A 19,904-nucleotide genomic window follows, 5' to 3' on the forward strand; every position below is an offset into this window, starting at 1 on the left:
AATAAATATTTTTTTTCCTAATTTTTGGTCTATGAAGACATCTTGATTTGACAAGCTGCCGATCTCCGGGTGTGGAAATTTTTCAATTAAGTCAATGAAGCCTGTTGCACTGGATTTCACAGTATCAATATTGCGCCACCGAACGTCATCGTCAATATTTGTATATTTTATAGTAAGTAAAAACATAGAATGTTTTCACAATTACAAATTCGCAAATCGGGGAACTTTCTTTCAACAGAAATCATACCTTGTTCATAAAACTGAAACAAAACATTTATTTCATAAAAGAAAAAAAAACGTTATAAATACGGTCATGATCACGGAACTAAAATTTCACTAAAAACAACACAAAACTATTTACAACTAGGTGGAAAATCTATGCGGTCATGAATAGTACGACAGGTAAACTCGCTATCTAGTACTTTTGGGGATGACATGCTGGCGCTATCTGAAATCTCCTATTCGAGAGTACAAGCTAATATCAATAAATAAGTTGAAGAAATAAAAACTCTCTGATAAAACACAAATCAATTAAACTATTGTCGCTGATAACGGCTAAGAAAAAAAAACAAATGCAATCTTGTGGTGGAAATGGGGCTCTGGATGACACCCACATCCCACCTTTTGAGTTTGAGTATAATTTGTACAATGTCATCTGGCACCATCAGTGGATTCCTGTTTTGAGGTTTTGTTTGTAGCTATTGATCTTAAACAATTTCCCGCTTCTATTTTGGTTCCGGGGAATCAAAATAATGACGCCGAAACAAACTATAGTCTAGGGTACACACACAATTTTCTACGAAATATCGTAGCTACAAATTTGGCGGGACACAGAGAAGGTGTGAGTTCTTAATCTATACTTGAAACTGGCAAATTGGTCCCTAACTGGCTACAGCTGTCGCTACGTGACTAACCGTCGGTTGGTGTTAACACTATATAGTTTACAATTTTTTATTATGAGTATATAACTACAACTGGTTTTGAAATCACTGAGCATTCTTTTCTGTCATTCAATCTGTTTGGGAAACGCTCCCAACTGACCTTTGTTGTTTTTCATTTCATTGTGGTTTCAATAGTATTCATTTCCTTTTTTTAATGCGAGGACTTTATATGTTTTTAAGTTTCATTTTATGGAGCAATTTTGGCACTTTTGTGATTTTCTCGGGTTTATTTGTATCAAAGATAATTCTCTTAGGTCTACGCGCAAACTATTCTAGAAGAGTAGATAGTCGAAAAAAGGTAAGTCACAATTTAGGAAAAAAAAAATGCGATGAGTATAGAAAATTACTGGAGCTATCACCCAGAGAGTGGTTTCGTCCGCACAAAGGTTAGATCCAGCGGCACGGGTCGACTGATGCTGGTTGCGGAAGAAGGCAGTTGCTCCGGGTCGGACACATCCCCCAGCAGAGGGGACGCAGACTCGAGCCGCAGTGGAGAATCGGAGGAGTTTGATGATTTCGATTTCATCGATAGGTCTATCGGTTCGTGCTGCTCGTGGTGGTCATGTTTGCTGTTCGCTATCAGTGCCAGGGACACTGGTGGGATGGCAAAGGGCATCGGGAAGTATGGTGAAGCGTCAGGTCGATACGCACCATGATGCAGGTAGGGTGACATTCGATCGAGCAGCGGACGGAAGCTGTCGGTGGTACTGGCGGTAGTGAGCGCTGAAGAAGTTGCGGGGATACGGCTAACTTTCGGACTTATTTTGGTGAGTGTCACCTCCGGAACTTCCACCTTGGCTGAGATCGTGTGATTATACGCTGCGAGAGAGTCCTTAGTACTGGTGCTTTCCTCCGGGTCCGCAGAAGATGCACCGGAATCGCAGGGTGAGCTAGGTTTCATCTCCTTTTTGATTGCCACGTTGTTATTGTTATTGTTATTGCAGAGATTCGAGAGAAAGCTGCTGGGAAGGAAACCATTTGGCAGCAGCCCCGAAGAACTGTTATTACTACTGCCATTGTTGTTGTTATTGGTGCTGCTGATGCTAAGACTGTTACTGCTGCTGGTGTCATTATTGTTGTTGCTGGCCAAGCTGTTGTTGTTATTGTTGTTGTTCTTGTGGGCCTGCTGCTCCTGCAGTAGACAATGAATTTTGAACCAATTCGACCGGCGGCCGTATCGGGAACCGCTTTTGGACATTCCAACCACCAGACACTTGCGGAGACGGCACGCCTTGCAGGCGGTGCGATTCTTCTTGTTGATGACACATTCGCCGTTGTTTTTGCATTCCGAAATCGATGACAAATTATTGTATGTGCGGCCGAAGAATGACTGCGAATGAAAACAATAGACAGAGAAGAAGAGATTAATACCATTGCTTGGTTGTAATTTTCTTTTCTTTTTTAACAGCTACTCAGACGGCCACGCAAACAAGGTAATGTCGCACAGTTTTATGCTTCGAAAGAAAAATAAAGAAAGAGATGAGGTCCGAGACAAGGATAAATATAAAATGAGACTGACAAGGAGTGTCCGCCAATTTCGGAAGAAACCAGTTCTACAAGTCAATTACGTACCTGCCAATGAGACGGACGTAAATTGAACGCTTTGTTCTGGATGACCGGGGCGAATTTCCGAAGATATCTCAATAACGAGGTCACAACTTCTCCAAATGACACGACAGAGCGGAGCGAAAATGCGATACATATTCATGACGTTAATGAGAGCTGTGTGCTCAAAATCTGGCGACGCACTGTTTCCGAACTAGGTCGAAAAGAAATGAACTGTCAAATTATAGTTCGTTAGATTAGTAATTAATAATTTACGTAACCCATATTATCCGTATTGTTGTGCTCCCTTGGGAGAGTGGTTAGCGTCATAACTAACATGCCGGGTGTTCGGGTTCGATTCTCGTTCTGGTCGGGGGAATTTTTCGTCAAAGAAATTTCCTCCGACTTGCACTGTGATCACGCGTATTCTAGAGCTTGCCACTCAGAATGCATTCAAGGCGTGTTATTTGGCATAGAAATCTCAACTAAGTACTAATAAAAATGACGCAAGTAATACTACGTTGAGACGGCGAAGTTCCTCTAGGAACGTTAGTGCCATTGAAGAAGAAGAAGATATTATCCGTATTGTTATTATATGAGGGGCTTAGAATGCAAGGGGTGTAAGTGACTTGATCGATTTCTCTTCATCAACTTTTTATTTAGTTAATAACTCAACTGCAGAAACGTCCCAATTTAAATTTGCTATGGAATCCGATAGATGAGGCTCTGACCTATCTTCCACATTGTCAAATACAGCTGGGAATGTATTTGCAGCTAAGGTATGACCAAAAGAGAGAGTCGATGTAGAGAAATCGATCAAATCACTTACACCCCTTTCATTCTAAGCCCCTCATATATCGTATATTATTATTATCTGGAATCAAATTAGTTATCAGCATTGAGACTAAACATCTGTCGTTACTCGTCAAATAAATACTCAAACCATTCAATGGACTCTTCTAATTTTTTTTTAAACGATTCCAATCGGTATGATATTCTTGTTTTTACAATAATTAGTTACATAAAAACATTTCTTGTTTATCAATGTAAACAGTAGCTCTAAGAAAACCAACGGCCGGTCGATAATCCAACGGTCCGGTCGCAGACCCTCTATGGAAGTTTCACTTCTGTATTTAACTGTTTAATTTATTTGCAGATCATTATTTCGAATATTCAATAAAATCACTAAAATCAATATCAATAAAATACAATGAATTATGAACATTGCATTACGTGATTGAAACAATGAATTCAATACAACTACGAGGGTCGTTCAAAAAATAAGTTTCAGTGCCTCTGAAATCGCGGGAAAATAAAGTTAGGACAAAAAAGAAGGTGATTTTCGTAATCTACGTTTTATTTTCTATTTTTCTACATAATCGCCGTAACGTAATCGAGGCATTTTTCATAGCGTGGCACAAGTTTTTCTATTCCGAGCCCAGAGACGAATGAACTCTCAGAGTTTAAAGTCTCTTTAATTCAAAACCTAACTTAACCTATTCCGAGCGCGAAGTGCGTAGCGTCCAACTTCGTCTTCACTTGACACTGCTTCGATAGGTCGCGAATGGTAGAACGTAACTCATATTTGGACGATTTTTAAAGCGGCACTTCCATTTTAAAACTCAGTAAAACACGAACGACGCGTCCGATCCGACCAAGGTTTCTTGCAAACTGCTTAGAAAAGTTGTGAAATCGCATGGTAAAAATTTTGTAGTTCCATCTTTTCATGCGAGATGGCGCTGGGGCACTGAAACTTACTTTTTGAACGACCCTCGTATTTCAAAATATAATTCTAACACCGAAGGCATCAATTATTGAAACCTCTCTCTATCTTGTAAACCAATAAAAACCATTATTTTTTAAAAGTTTAATGTTTAAAAAAAAGATATCGTCATAAAAAACCTGCAAAAAGCTTTCTTTTTTAGAACAACCACTATATATTCAAAAATATTTTTGACGTAGGATTACGTCTTTCGGGATGATATTGAGCAATAAATTGAAAATCGAAAATCGAGCACATCGTGAAAATTGTCCACTTTCAAACGCTTATTGCTCAGTCATTTCATGATGAATTGTTGAAATTTCTGCGTCAATCGATTTCGGCACTCCAGAAAAATGTTTTATATTAAAGGAAATCATATATGTCATGAAACTAACTATCGAACAATTGAAAAATCTCAACCCCTATCCTAACGGAAATACGCACTTCTGATTGGTCGAAATTGACTACACATGCGGCGGGTCCCTAACAGAGACATCAAAACCAAGCTGCCAGGGGCAAATTGGCATTGCAAATGCATGAAAGTAGGGGGAGCTTTTGCTCCCACCGAAATGTGTTCCCTAGCAGAGACAATAAAACCAAATCATTATCCAAGAGTTTAACGATTTAATTCTTCAAACATATCCAAAATCAACAGATATCCTAACGGAATCCTACGTCAACTATACAGTCGTGTCTCGGACACAACCCTCCCGTGATTTTTTTGTATATTTTTTATACAAAAATACTAATTTCTCGATTGATAAATAAGAGATGGGTGTAGGAGGATGAAAATTTGAGATTATATGAACATTTTGAAGCCAAATTTACGAAAATGCAAAAATTTGTTGTTTTTTTTACATGTCCAAGGTTCACACGGTAGCGGCATCTTTACTGATTCAGATTTTGTTCGATTTTGGGATAAGCAGAGGGGCTGGAATCGTTTACGCCATGGCACAAGTTTTTTTTAAACCTCCTATACTCACGCATACAGTCTGACAAACCGAGAATCAGTCAGTTTTTTTTGGGGTCGGGGACGGTTCCGATGATAGTTCAAGACTCCTCCCTTCTCTCTAAAGGGACGCTACCATACAAATGAAACACAAATTTCTGCATTCCTCGAGTAATATTTCAAGCTGACCCGGCAAACTTCGTCCCGCTCAAAATTCGTTTTTTGCTTTTATCAATACCTTCAAACATTCACGTTTTCTTATTATGAGCAAGTTCATGGGTCCAATCTCAGAACTGTTCATTGATTGATCTTCTATTCGACCCCGTTGAATTTACCTTTCACTATAAAATTCCTAGTATTTCTAACAAAACCCATGATTATAATATCAGATAATTTTCAAACACAATTCTCGTTCAAGATTTTTCAACCACCTGCAAATAACATGTTTCTCCGTTACATGGAATAAATGTTTTATACAGAAAATATGATAGAATAAAGACAGACCTAAATCGAATAATTCATTCCTCGAATTCTGCTCTTATCAACACATCCGGCGATCCTTTTTTGGTATAGATAGAAGAAGATGTAGGAGTGCGTTTCATCACATTAAAATCCATTTCCAGTTTCGAACAAATATCAATTTCGCTAGCGCAAACATCAAATGGTCTAACAGCACTTGTCACTATGTAATTGTAGAACATATGGAAATTTATTTTTCGAAATTTTTCCTTTTTCCTCCAGAGTTTTCCGAAAATTTTCAATTGTCATGTTTGTTTGGAATATTTTTGGTTGAAATATGTGTAATATTTTTATGGAACCCCCTCTCCATTCCAGAGAAGGGAGGGGTGTCATACCATTATAGAAACATTTCTCGTTCTCAAAAACTCTCACATCCCAAATTGTGCTTGAGTTCTCGAGTTATGCAGAAGTTTGTGTTTCGTTTGTATGGCAGCCTCCCTTGGAGAGGGAGGTGTGTATTCACCATAGAAACGTTTCGTGCTCCGTAAAACCTTCACATGCCAAATGTGGCTCCATTTGCTTGATTAGTTTTCGTATTATGCAGAAATTTGTGTTTCATTTGTATGATAGCCCACCCTTAAAGAGCGGGAGGAGTATCTAACCACCACAAAATATTTATTGCATCCTAAAACCTCCACAGGCCATATTTGGTTTCGTTTGCTTGATTAATTCTCGAGTAATGCAGAAATTTGTGTTTCATTTGTATGCCTGAGATTTTAAATTATTCTTTGGAATTCGTTCTGCGACACGCCATTTCTTCAGAACCGATACAACCGGTATTAATTTTCAGATAGCATCTACGCTTCCAGCTGTCAAGAACGTAATAATTATTATTCGTGCACTCAAAAAATGGGAAATACATCTTCAAATATACCTTGAACTATAATCAAAACGCCCGAACACTTCACTTTATTCCTAACAACTGAAAAAAATAACTAAAATCCATTTTTTTGGACCTTCCTGACTGGGGTCCCCCTTAAGTAGCTGGGATAAAATTTGAGCTACGCCGTGCGCGCTTTCATTTGGATTTAGGTAGTATACTTGTTAAGCTTGCTTCAACACATATCAAGAGCTGGTAGTTCAATAACAGCTTTTACATTGAACTTAAAGTTATGACGAGGTATTGTATCATATCTATCCTGATCGTACGAAAAAAAAATCATATGAACATGCTAAACAAATGCCATGAACGGACCGGGATTAATGAATGAAAAAGGAAAAATTCCGACAAATCAGATTATGGGTTTTGTTGAATCTCCTGTTTTTAAATAAGATTAAATCAAAACAACATGATAGATAAACAAAAATACGAAGTGAAATGAAAAATTCTTATGAGGAATTTCGAAAATGATGCTGGATACTTTACTGTGTCATTTTTAGATATTAGTGTAGGCACAATTAACATGCCGTCTTCCTTCCTTCTTGCTCTTTAAGGCTAAGATATCATTTGAAAACGATCACGGGCATTGGAATATTTAAAAAATTAAGCAGGTAATTTAAACATAAAGATTATAATGCATAAATGCCATGAAAATGTGACACTCGCTAACGCTCGGTCTGACCTAACTAAAGTATCGTCTCCTATCTTTCCAACTAACTGGGCAATCGATGGAATACAGTTTTGCTTGCGAGAGGCCGCACTTCCGCTTCATTACGACAAAAAACTTATAATATAAATTGTGCCGCGGTGGCGTTAATACGTAAGTACCAAAAAAATAATATTTTATACAATTTTTTCAGTTCAAATCAGAGTTGTTCTTTCGCATTTATTTTTTTCGCACTAAATATTTGAATTGGATTTAACAAACGTAAAAATCTTAATTCAATAATTACAGAGAAGTATTCCTTTTTTGACAAATGAAGGACAAATTTCGGAATTATTTGCCATTTGGGTAAACATTTTATCCATATAAATAGTATTCGAGTGACCTTGTTTCTCGTTAATGCTCTAGAATTTCGTTGTGTTATAATACTGTTAATTTGTTTCCTTCCAATTATATCTTATCTGTTCTTTCAAAATCAGATTTCAATATGTTTTCATAACTTATAGTACGCAACGCTGTCTCTCGTTTTTCTCTACCAACGAGTTTTCTACCATACGAGTTTTTGGATATCAGTTAATGAATGAATGTGATTATTTTGATAACGCTTATCCGGAATAATATAAAACAATCTGCTATTTAAAAATATCTGCAAATAGTACTTTGGGTAAATGTTGCATTCGGGTAGAGGTCGGGTACTAGTCGTCAGGATATTTGTTACATTCGGGTGATTGGAATTCGTGTGAATGTCTTTCGGGTAAATGTGACACAATCATGATAACTGCTAATTGCTACTTACCTAATTATTTGTTTAGCTTTTAGTACATTGTCTGTGTTGTTACTATGTTTAATCACAATGAAACCGTTTAACTTAAAATGATTTTTTTTACTTATTTTGTTTCCTATTTTTTAGTAAATTATCTGTATCATTAGTAGATTTCTCTATAATAAATCCGTACAAGCCCAAAACAAATCCATTCATTTGATACACATATCCCAATTCACTTTTTTTGAAAAAATATGAAATAAACTATTTTGTAGCGGCGGCCAAATTGGACTTTTAATATTATGGATACGCGTAATTATAATGACAACATAAATACAGGTGTATACTAAATTTAAGAGCAAATAATCAAAAGAAGGGGGATCTTTCAGTTGATACCCATATGCTTATTCGTGATTCTACTAATCAAGCCCTTCCGTTTGATTATGGAATACGTACTTTTATAACGACTGCAGAGACACAAGAGTGTTTTTCAAATTTAATATAAATCAGTCAACAGGAGGTGGGTCAAAATTCTATTAATTTGGGGCAATCCTACAGATAAACAAACTTACGGACATACAAGCAAGTCGAGCCAAAATATAACTGTTTAAAAATATATATGTTCCAAAAAAATTAGTTTACCTGAAATTTCAATATTTTATGTCATAAATTCAGAAATTCCCCAAAAAATATAAAAACCTAGCGTGTCCTCGGGCTCGGAATCTAAAAAACCGCAAAAAAAAATTTTTTTTAGTTTTCGCCTAAAAATAGGCATTTAAGGTGTATTATAATTTTTTTTCTGCAAATTTATCAAAATGCATTTAACATTCATTCAAGTACTTGTAACTCGCAGAAGCGGTTCATAAGTTACAAGATTTTCAAAAAAAGCCAATTTTTCGAGCCATCCGAAAATAAATTAAATAATACCCCTAAAGGGTGAATAGAACAAAAGGAGTCAAATTTTCAGAAGAAATAAATGTACGAGATTTTTGCAAAATCTGAGCAATTTGTTTTAAGTAGATATTTTTTAATGGAAACTACTCGACTAGTAAGTTGTCACATACCGTAAAACATCATAAAACAAAACTTTTTGACGTAGGATTACGTCTTTCGGGAACATATTGGAGTACAAATTGAATATTGAAAATCGAGTACATCGTGAAAATTGTCCAATTACAAACGCCTATTGCTCAGTCATTTCATGCTGGATTGATAAAATTTTTGCGTCAATCGATTTCGGCACATCACAACAATTTTTTATATTGAAAAAAATAATATATGTCATGAAACTAACTATCGAACAATTGAAAAATCTCAACCCCTATCCTAACGGAAATACCCACTTCTGATTGGTCAAAATTGACGACACATGCGGCGAGTCCCTAACAGAGACACCAAAACCAAACTGCCTGGGGAAAATCGGCATTGCAAATACATGAGAGTAGGGAGAACTTTTGTTCCTACCGAAATTTGTTCCCTAACAGAGACATCAAAACCAGGCTTCCTGGGGGAAATCGACATTGCAAATACATGAGAATAGGGGGAACTTTTGTTCCTACCGAAATGTGTTCCCTACCAGAGACATCTAAACCAAGCTGCCTGGGGGAAAACGGCATTGCAAATATAAGGTGAGTGATACGATTAATATTAGCAAATAAAATTTAAATTTGGAAAATTATGGTGGTTGCTTTGTGAAATTTCATATCAATGACCGATCGTGTATTGTGAAAAATTTGGCACAAGTGTAACTGTAAAATTGTATATGGTAGCAGTTGTGTTAAAAATGACTTGATATATGAAACGATTTATTTCAATTTTCATAAATAAAAACCAAGGTGTGTTCCCGCTCGAGAACGGATCGTTTGGTTTAAGCTGTCTGTTTTGTTATGTTCATTTTCACCCAAAGATGGTTTATATATTTGCTCTATATAGAAAAATTATCAAAGAAAATTGCTTTTTTCATTTCAAATATGTTTTCTCTATATTAAAGTAACATGTTTTTACTGATGAGAAAAATTGATAATTGTGTTCGGTATTGGTAATAATCTTATATTACATTGGTCAGTTTTAAAATAGGACTATGTCTTTGTTTTCTATATTGGGGGTCACTCTACGAAAAATGTAATGATATATTAAGAGATTTCAAACGCATATTACTCAAAATGGTTATTACGACATATGTTGTGTTATGTATCATTAGACAGGAAATTTATCCAAATTTTTTTTTGCTTGAAACAAGAACAGTGAATATAGTAAAAAAAAGTTAACAATTTGACGATTTAATTGGGTATGTTTTCTTTCGATTGCACTATCCACTCGCTTCCTCCCCGACGCAACGAGCAATCTTTTTGCCTTATTTCGGGCGTTAGCTCATAATGTGAGTTGATGCGTAAAATGAATTATTCTCCATTTACCGATAATAGGCATTAATTTTATATTATATTGTATGTCGTCCAATCAATTTGTGCTTAACTCATGTTTTTTATCGTGTAGGTTTCTCGTCCTACACGATAAAATCTCCCGATCTCGTCTCGGAGTCGGACATCGTCCCGTAGATGGGCAGCATCGAGTCCGAAACCTTTCGACTAAAAAGGTAAATTTACCATCCTTTTTATGTTTGTAAGAACCATAAGTGTTGTGTCCTGTCGCGTTCCGCGTGTTGTGTGTGTAGGTCTCTCTACTAATAATTTGTGTAATTGTGGTCCAGGATGTCATAATATCGAGTATGTTGTTTGGTTATGCAAAAATGCAATAAATGAATTTAAATGTCTATCGATTTATAAGATCGAAAGGGTATACACACGTAAATTAGATTATGATAGATTGAGTAGTCGCGATCTTCAGGGCTATAAAGTTATTACAAACAATGTTCCGGACAACGTGGTAACGAAGGAGATAATGCTATTTTTATCTATAATATATTTTTGTAGCCATAGATTGATTTGACTCAGGCTTATACTTATGTAGGTCTTAACTATTTAGACTTGTGTTTAAAAATGATACATGATGACTCTTTGTCTTCTTCTGCATGATTGAATAAACAGAAGAAGAAGGTGGTAATGGCTTCAATGGTATTTTTGTGTACATTTTTGAACAGAATGCGGTACCGAATTCTACCACGTTATGTCATCTAACCAGTTTAAACGATACAAGTACATACATGAAACGGTTCTTCCAGGGCATCCATTTGATGCATCAAAAGAGGAAAAAATACAGATTTTGAACAATGAATAACTCAATTTAAATGCAATTACTACACACAATCACAGTTCTATGTCAAGATCCCGTCCGTGCCCCTAGGCTCAGACCCATCAACTTTTTCTTTCTTCATTACATCCATACATATTAAGGTGTATTTTGAAATGTATTTTTTTTTTAATTTCCATTTGTTCATAAAATTAGTTACAATCATCTGTTTTAAGTCAAATATGCGCCGTTTTGTTCGATGACTTGTTCCCAACGAGATGCCAACTTCATAATACCCCTGTTATTGAAGCTCGCTTTATTTGCATTTATTGGCCTTATTGGCAAAAAACTCGGATAGCCAATTTTCACAGGCCTCTTTTGTGGCTAACTTCTGACTACCTAGCTCGTTCGCCATGAACAAAAACAGGTGGTAGTCACTTGGTGCAAGGTCCGGACTATACGGCGGATGCAAAAGAACCTTCCATCCGAGCTCCCGGAGCTTCTGGCGCGTCACCAAAGAAGTGTGTGGCCTGGCGTTGTCCTGATGGAAGACAATGTGGCCTCTGTTTATCAAAGATGGCCTCTTCTTCATGAGTGCTACCTTCAAGCGGTCCAGTTGTTGGCAGTACAGGTCCGAATTGAGCGTTTGGCCATAGGAAAGCAGCTCATAATATATTATTCCTTGACAATCCCACCAAACACACAGCAGAACCTTCCTGGCCGTTAATGAGGGCTTGGCCACCGTCTGAGCCGCTTCAGCGGACTTCGACCACTACCGTTTGCGCTTCACGTTGTCGTAAGTGACCTACTTTTCATCGCCAGTCACCATCCGCTTCAGAAACGGGTCGATTTTTGTTGCGATTCAGCAGCGATTCACATGCGTCGATACGGTCAAAGATGTTTTTTGCGTCAACGTGTGTGGCACCTATACATCGAGCTTCTTTGTGAATCCAAGCTTCTTCAAATGGTTAATAACGGTTTGATGACTTATCCCCAGCTCTTGGCCGATGCTACGGCTGCTACTATGCCGGTCTTTCTCGGCTAATTCAGCGATTTTGTCGCAATTTTCGACGACAGGCCTTCCGGAGCGTGGCGCATCTTCGACGACCTCTACATCAGAACGAAAACGTTGAAACCATCGTTGTGCGGTGGAAATGGAACTGTATCGGGTCCATAAACTGCACAAACTTTATTGGCAGCTTGAGATGCATTTTTGCCTTTGTCATAGTAGTACTGTAAAATATGTCGGATTTTCTCTTTATTTTGCTCCATATTTGCGACACTATAACTCACGAACGACTTAACCAAACAAAACACTGTCAAGGCTATGACTATATTATAGCGCGCAAAAATACCTTTCCAACAAGCTATAGTATGACTCGATACAATGAATACAACTAGAACTACGCGCTTACAACGACACCTCGCGGAAATACCGCAGGACTTTTTTGACAGCCTAATATCATAGGAGGCATCTTGTCTAGGATCACAGAGGGCGGTTTTCATCATATCTCGTCTCACTTCAGTATCTTTCCGAAACGCGCAATCCAACGACTGTTTACCATCCTTATGTCATCATCACTCGGTAAACACTGGTGGAGTGAACAAACAATACTCAACAACCAAACAAAACACCCCTTTTCAGGGCCACCAAATCTTTATCAAAGAGTTTAACTATGTAATTCTTCAAACATATCCAAAATCAACAGATAGCCTAACGGAATCGTACGTCAACTATGCGGTCGTGTCTCGGACACAACCATCCTGTAACTTTTTTTCATATGTCCTTATTTTATAATTTTCAGTCCCAGTGAGCAACGTTTTTCTAACGAAAAGCTCAACATCAGTCCCTAGGGACCTACACGAGGCTCAACGTGTTAAAGTAGGACTGTTATTGTCAGCGAAAACGAACGTTATAGAAATTAAAAAAGAAAGTGCCCTTTGGTAGTCATGAAAACTGCTAATGACATCTAAATTCAGATGAAAAATCAGACTTCATATAGAAGCAGATAGTCTCCCACAAATGACGATTTTGGTTCGTGAACTGGTATCTTCAATCGATAATAATTACGACGTATATAGTCTATTTATTCTGATCACCACTATTTGAACCACAAAAGTTCTCAAATAGATACCATTTCATGCTACGCGCATTGTCAGTTTCTTACTTTTGAATTTGTTCCGCAAAATAACTATAGAAAATCAAAATCGTTGATACAAAGGGGTAATATTTTGACCAGACAATACAACAGGTGAAGCACACCAATCATAAGAAGCAAAAAGAAGACAATCAATGCTATGTAAAATGTCATCTGAACAGATTTACCTTCACAGACGATCACATCGAGCCGTCCGAGCAAGCGCCGGATGGAATTTATCCGATGGCCCTCGCAAGAACTATTGGATCAATATTTTTCCACCATAAATGGCAACGGCACGGCTCATACAAAAAAAACGATCTCCAACCCAGACTAATGTGTAGCAATGACAGTCCGCTCTAAATGTCTCGCTGTTAACCTGTACCCCCTCTCTCTCTCACAGGGTGCCTATTCGAAAAGATCGGAGATCGAGGTAGATCGTCAGCTGTTGAACGTCCAACTTCATAATTATTCAACAATTTTATTACAAATTGTGGCCGGCTTGTTTACACGCGGCCGGGTGTTTGGATTGATCGGAGGTAGCGATAAAAGCGAGAGTCGTTGAAATGAGCCCCAAAGGTTCTGCGATCGGATCGAGAAGAAGCAGAACACATACACTGTGACTGACTTTGCGTATTGGGAGGAATTTCAACTATTCGCGACAAATTTATTTATATTTATTGACCTGTCACATAGGGGATTGAAATGCACCCGTGGGATGATTTATCAAGCGAAAGAATCTATTGAAATCATGTTGAATTTGTTGACTATTTCGCATGCAAATGTTTTGTCTGTAAAATTATTCAGATAAATATGGAGCTTACCTCCCTTCAACAAATCGCATCGTAAAACAACACGAGCAGCCAACAAGTGATCAAAAGCGATTATCTCGTCGTCATTGGCGGATGCTTGTTTGAAATCCAAACAACGCTCAGTCGGTGCGCTAAGCCGGCTCGATTCGATTTGGCCATGCTTGGACAATCTGGCCCCGCCTGAGACGCTGCGTCGAGTACTCGATGTCATAAAATGTTACTTGCCCTTCTGTTCAGCGGAAGAGTTTGTGATTCGCATATATGCCTCTACTGTTGACTTGTACAGACGCAAGTTCGGGCGTACCGACGCGATTCAATGCAGATCAATTAAAATTAACAGAGTCTTTTATGAGTGCGACCGGGTCGTTTGGAGTTCTAGCAAGTCGATTAGCGAGGGGTTGATCGACGCCCGTCACCGGGTACTATTGTGCGCCCGAATCAGTATTTGCCAAGCCCCTTGATAGTGCAGCCCGGAGTCACAATCTTGGCTGGATATATCTTCCCATAAAACCAAACAAGAGCAAAACCAGCGATCAAACACTGCACCAGGATCGACTATCTCCGCCGACAAGTTTGCCATATTGGACTAAAATTGATTCCTTTCTCTGCCCCCGTGAGTAAGATACCTGAATGGCAACTAAATAACGATCGCATGGAATGGTTTACGACACGGCGTATTATTTTATTCCGCCCTATCCCCTCTTCCACCAGCACCCGATCAGATGATGATGACGATGGCCTATGAAATTGCAGTTCAACCAAACCAGGACACACAGCGCCCCAAAGAGATGAGGCGAGATGATGCACCCTCTATTCCACCATTCAGTTTCTTGACATCTGGGAATGAGTTTAATTTCTACGTTGTCGATAAAACGCATAAAATCTCCCCGTTTGTGACTAACAACGCTTTTTACCGCCACTATAAAAGATTATTTATAAACAGTCAATTCGCCCGGTACGGATCTTCAGGTCCCAGAAACATTAATTTTCTTCCCGATTTTTACAATTGCGCTCTTTATAAAAGTCAGTTGGTGATTCAAATCATAGCCGGGCAGTAAACGACAATGTAAGGCACACACATTGCGTGTCAACGGGGATGAGTGCGAGGCTCGATTTCGTCGATCGTTGTAAAATAGTATTTTATTGTGGAAATAGATTGCACGGCGCGATACTTTTGCTAATTTTAACGACACGACATCAATACCGCTGGCTAACGATCAATTAGCAGGGTGATTTATGATCCCCCTCCCCCCCGGGAACCAGGTGTAGCTTGTTCTGTAAGTGAGAAATCCTAGTTACAGGAACGCCTTCCTATTTCATGACGTTGCTGGCTTTGCCTAATATCAGATGTTTGGTCATAAGTAGTGGATTTTTGAAGAAATTTTTAAATTTTATACACGACTCCCGGTCAGGGTTGGTGCGGTTCCAAATGCACATTTGTGCGATTTGTTAAAAATTATATGGTGAAGCTTCTAGCTTGCCGTAATCGAGAAATGTGATAGTCTAGGCCAAATTTAGACGGAATGGATTGTTGATTAGATGATGCATTATGATGCATATTGCATACTGAGTTTCACAAGTTTATCAAAAACCGGATCAAGCGCTGCTTTAAGTATTCCATAGGAATTCTGTGAAAATGACAATAGATTTTTACGAATGAAATGTTATTTTGATTTCTTTAATGATTCCCTGAGCAATGTAGTAAATTGTTGAAGTTTTGTCAATTTGTGAGGAAACTCGAAGTTTCTAATAATATGTTACATCACAAAATCATTTTCAAATTATTCAACACTAATGTGTTCAATAACACCATTGAAGATAAGCTGTGGTTTTTATATGCTACAGAGTGTATTGTCAAAGGCATAGAACTTTAGGTTGAAATAGAACACAGTTGACTTCATTCAAAAGATAATAAATTAGCCTTTTTTTAGTATGCCTGCCCTCAAACGGCTATCTCGGCTGGCTCGTAGGATGTCTAGTTCTCGATTAGGTTTTGCACCAATGAGTGCCGTATATCAGTGATAGCGGGACGAATGTTGTCTTCTGAGGTGTCAGCGGTTTATCGGCGTAGACTAGAGGGTTCACATTACCACACAAAAAATAGTTCAACGGTGTTATATCTCTTGATCTTGGAAGCCAATTCCGCAATTGCCGCAGGCGCGTTGTGGAATATTGTTGGAACATTAGTTCATCGACATCAGGAGCACTCAATTGTGGTAGAAACATTATTGAGGGTAGCAGAGCTGCCAACCAGTTTTACCTGGATAAGGCCAGTTTTTTTAGGCATGCCAGTGTAACTGCCTATCCAGTTTTCTTTGAATTATTACTTCCCAAAATTATATTATTTTGTCCCAGTCATGAGAATTTTACTCCGCTCCCATCTCATCGAAGAACTGTATAACGTTTATCGTCTTTCTCTATTTATTTCTATCTATCTGCTATAAACACACAGACGTACGGTATGATGTTTTTCCACTAATATGCCTCCCTTTTATTGCCATTCGTTCATTCTATAAGGCACATTCAACCCATCTGAGCAATTCCACGCCAAATCAGCCAAAAAAACAACAAATTTTGACCAAACCTTCTCCGATTTTTTTTTTAAACTTGTTACTTATGGTGGAAGCTTCTCAAAAACACAATTTTCATTATCTTATGACCAAGCAAAACATTTGTCATGACAATTGTCATGCGAAAATGCGAAAACAGAATAGAAACTGAACGCTTTATTAGACGGCTATAGCTCCAACTTGCTTCAGCAAATCAATTCCGTTAGTAATGAGAACGGCCGCATGCTCGACCTTTGCTTTGCGAGTAAAACTGACGAAGCTCCAACACTATCGGTAGCACCAGCGCCTCTTGTGAAATTAGTACCTCATCACCTTCCACTATGTTTAGCACTGGAAGTCTCTGCGAATAGTTTCAGCGCCGTTCCTATCGCCGTCTACTACGATTTTAAAAATGCTGACATCAGTAGCATAATTAATGTGCTCTTGAATATTGACTGGAACGCAATTTTGGACAAGGACGACGTGGACGGTGCTGTTCAAACCTTCACGAACATCATGAGCTACCTAATTGACAGGCATGTTCCTAAGAAAAATAGACATTCATCTACTCACCAACCGTGGCAAACCATCGAAATTCGACGACTCAAAACTGCCAAGAGGGCTGCACTCAGGAGATATTCAAAGAACCGTCTCCCAATCTTCAAGCAACACTATTTACGACTGAACCATCAGTACCAAAGAACGTGCAAACGATGCCATGCAATATATCTACGTGGGGTTCAAAGAAAGTTTAGAAGAGATCCAAAATCATTTTGGAAATACGTCGATGAGCAACGTAAAGAGTCGGGACTTCCATTATCTATGTTCCTTAACGGACAAAGCGCGTCTGATGTTCAAGGGATTTGCAATCTTTTCTCAGCGAAGTTTTCAAGCATTTTCTCAAATGAGAGCCTTTCTCAAGAGCAACTCTCAATGGCCACAAGAAGCGTTCCACTTCAGAACAACTCTTTTTTCCGCATCGATGTCGACGATTCAATGCTACAATCAGCGTTCAACAAATTGAAATCCTCGAAATCTGTTGGACCGGATGGAATCCCATCATTGATTTTAAAAAAATGTGCTGTTGGATTGATGTCTCCAATGCGGATTTTGTTCAGCTTGTCCTTGTCAACGGGTATCTTTCCGTCGCTTAGGAAGAGAGCATACATTTTTCCGATCCACAAAAAAGGGGACAAAATGAACGTTGATAACTATCGAGGAATCTCTGCCCTGAGCGCGGTTTCTAAACTTTTTGAACTCGTAGTTATGGGACCGATATTTTCCCATTGCAAGCAATACATTTCCATCGATCAACATGGATTCATGCCGAAGCGTTCTACCACAACGAATCTTCTCTCTTTCACAACGTACATATTCGATGGAATGTCCAATGGTGTGAACCAAACGGATGTTATCTACACCGACCTGTCAGCCGCCTTCGACAAAATCAACCACGATATTGCAGTGCAAAAGTTAGACAAGCTTGGTTTCAGCGGAAATCTCCTGCATTGGTTGAAATCCTATTTGACCGGACGCTCTCTCACGGTGAAAATTGGCGATGGCCTCTCTGTTGAATTTTCGGCTACATCACCTACATACCTCAGGGAAGTCATCTCGGTCCCTTGATTTTTTTGATCTACTTCAATGATGTAAATCTAGTCTTGGAGGGCCCTCGGCTTTCCTTCGCAGACGATTTGATGAAGCTGTTTTGCCACGTGAAGTCTGAGGTTGACGCATTATCTCTCCAACGGCAATTGGAAATTTTCCAGATATGGTGTGTGAACAATCGTATGACACTGAATCCGAATAAATGCTCAACGATCACTTTCTCAAGAAGAAAAGATCCAATTCATTTCGACTATCATCTAGATGGTGTTCCACTAGACAAAGTCGAATGTGTGAAGGATCTGGGTGTTTATTTGGACACCAAACTCAATTTCAAAGCACATGTCAACTACGTCGTAGGTAAAGCCTCCCGCAGCCTTGGGTTCATTATGCGTATTGCGAGAGATTTCACCGATGTCTATTGCTTGAAATCTCTATTCAGTGCTTTAGTTCGCTCTACGCTGGAATATTGCTCATCGATTTGGAATCCATTCTACCTGAATGGAGTCAACAGGATTGAAGCCGTGCAGAAACGGTTTATTCGGTTCGCTTTACGGCATCTACCGTGGAACAACCCTCATCAGCTTCCAAGTTACGAGAGCCGATGCCAACTAATAAGTCTAGAAACGCTACATGTACGGAGAGATCTAAACCGCGCCTTATTGATGTATGACGTCTTGATGGCTAGGACTGAATGCCCAGTGATCCTCGAAAACATCAATTTTAACATTCAATCTCGAACTCTACGAAACTACGTCTTCCTTCGAGTACCTTTCCGTCGTACTAGCTATGGATGCAACTCAGCCGTTCAAGGCCTGCAGCGGCTGTTCAACAAAGTAGCTTCGGGTTTCGACTACCATATTTCACGAAGTGCGGTTCGGCGAAATTTCATTGTTATGATAAGAAATTTTCATTAATATCATTAGGACAGAAAGTGTCTGTTGATTTACCAAATAAATAAATAAATAAATAGTAAGAGAGAGGTTGGCGTCGACATCATGCCTCATACCGTATGTTTCTATTCTGTTTTCGCATTTACGCATGACAATTGTCATGACAAATGGTTTGCTTGCTTATGACCAATTTAAACTACGACTGATTTTTGAAATGGGCGTAATCGAAATCATTGGTCTTTCTTTCAGAAAATCGTAACTCAAAATCCCAACGTCTGATCAAAATATGATGTTCGACAATGTTGTTGGAAAATCAATGAACTATTTAGGAAAAATAACATTCCGAATGCACTGTTAAAAAATCTTACTCAAAAATTGAATTTAATATTAAAAACTTTTATTTCTCAAAACACCCCCCTCTTCGATATGTGTTTGTATATTTTTATTAGAAATCCCTTCCAATTTAACAAAGTTTGATGTACAGTGGTGCCGTGATTAACTCTCCTAAATGGATATACGAATTTTTGAAAATATATGAAATTTCAGTTCTTTGGAAATTTTAGTTTTACAATAAAAGTAACGCAATTCTGCATGAAAAACTATACAAAGTTATATTGTCCTAAGACTGACCATTTTCGATATACACTCGACAAAAAAAATAGAGGAACAGAGTGTGAAGTCGGAAATTTTAAGTGATT

At 38.4% G+C, this 19,904-nt stretch overlaps 1 protein-coding gene across 2 annotated transcripts in view; it reads right to left on the reverse strand.

Moving 5' to 3' along the window:
- Window positions 1-315: 315 nt before the first annotated feature.
- The window catches only part of LOC129770255 (protein embryonic gonad-like), a 311,635-nt gene continuing 292,046 nt past the window's right edge, over window positions 316-19,904 (reverse strand). For both annotated transcript variants that reach the window (XM_055772967.1, XM_055772966.1), the window contains one exon: window positions 316-2,271. In XM_055772967.1, the coding sequence (XP_055628942.1) occupies window positions 1,297-2,139 (843 nt within the window). In that variant the 5' untranslated portion in view covers window positions 2,140-2,271 and the 3' untranslated portion in view covers window positions 316-1,296. The remainder of the gene's footprint in view (window positions 2,272-19,904) is intronic.

The sequence above is a fragment of the Toxorhynchites rutilus genome, chromosome 2 (genome assembly GCF_029784135.1).
Source record: "Toxorhynchites rutilus septentrionalis strain SRP chromosome 2, ASM2978413v1, whole genome shotgun sequence".
Lineage (NCBI taxonomy): Eukaryota > Metazoa > Arthropoda > Insecta > Diptera > Culicidae > Toxorhynchites > Toxorhynchites rutilus.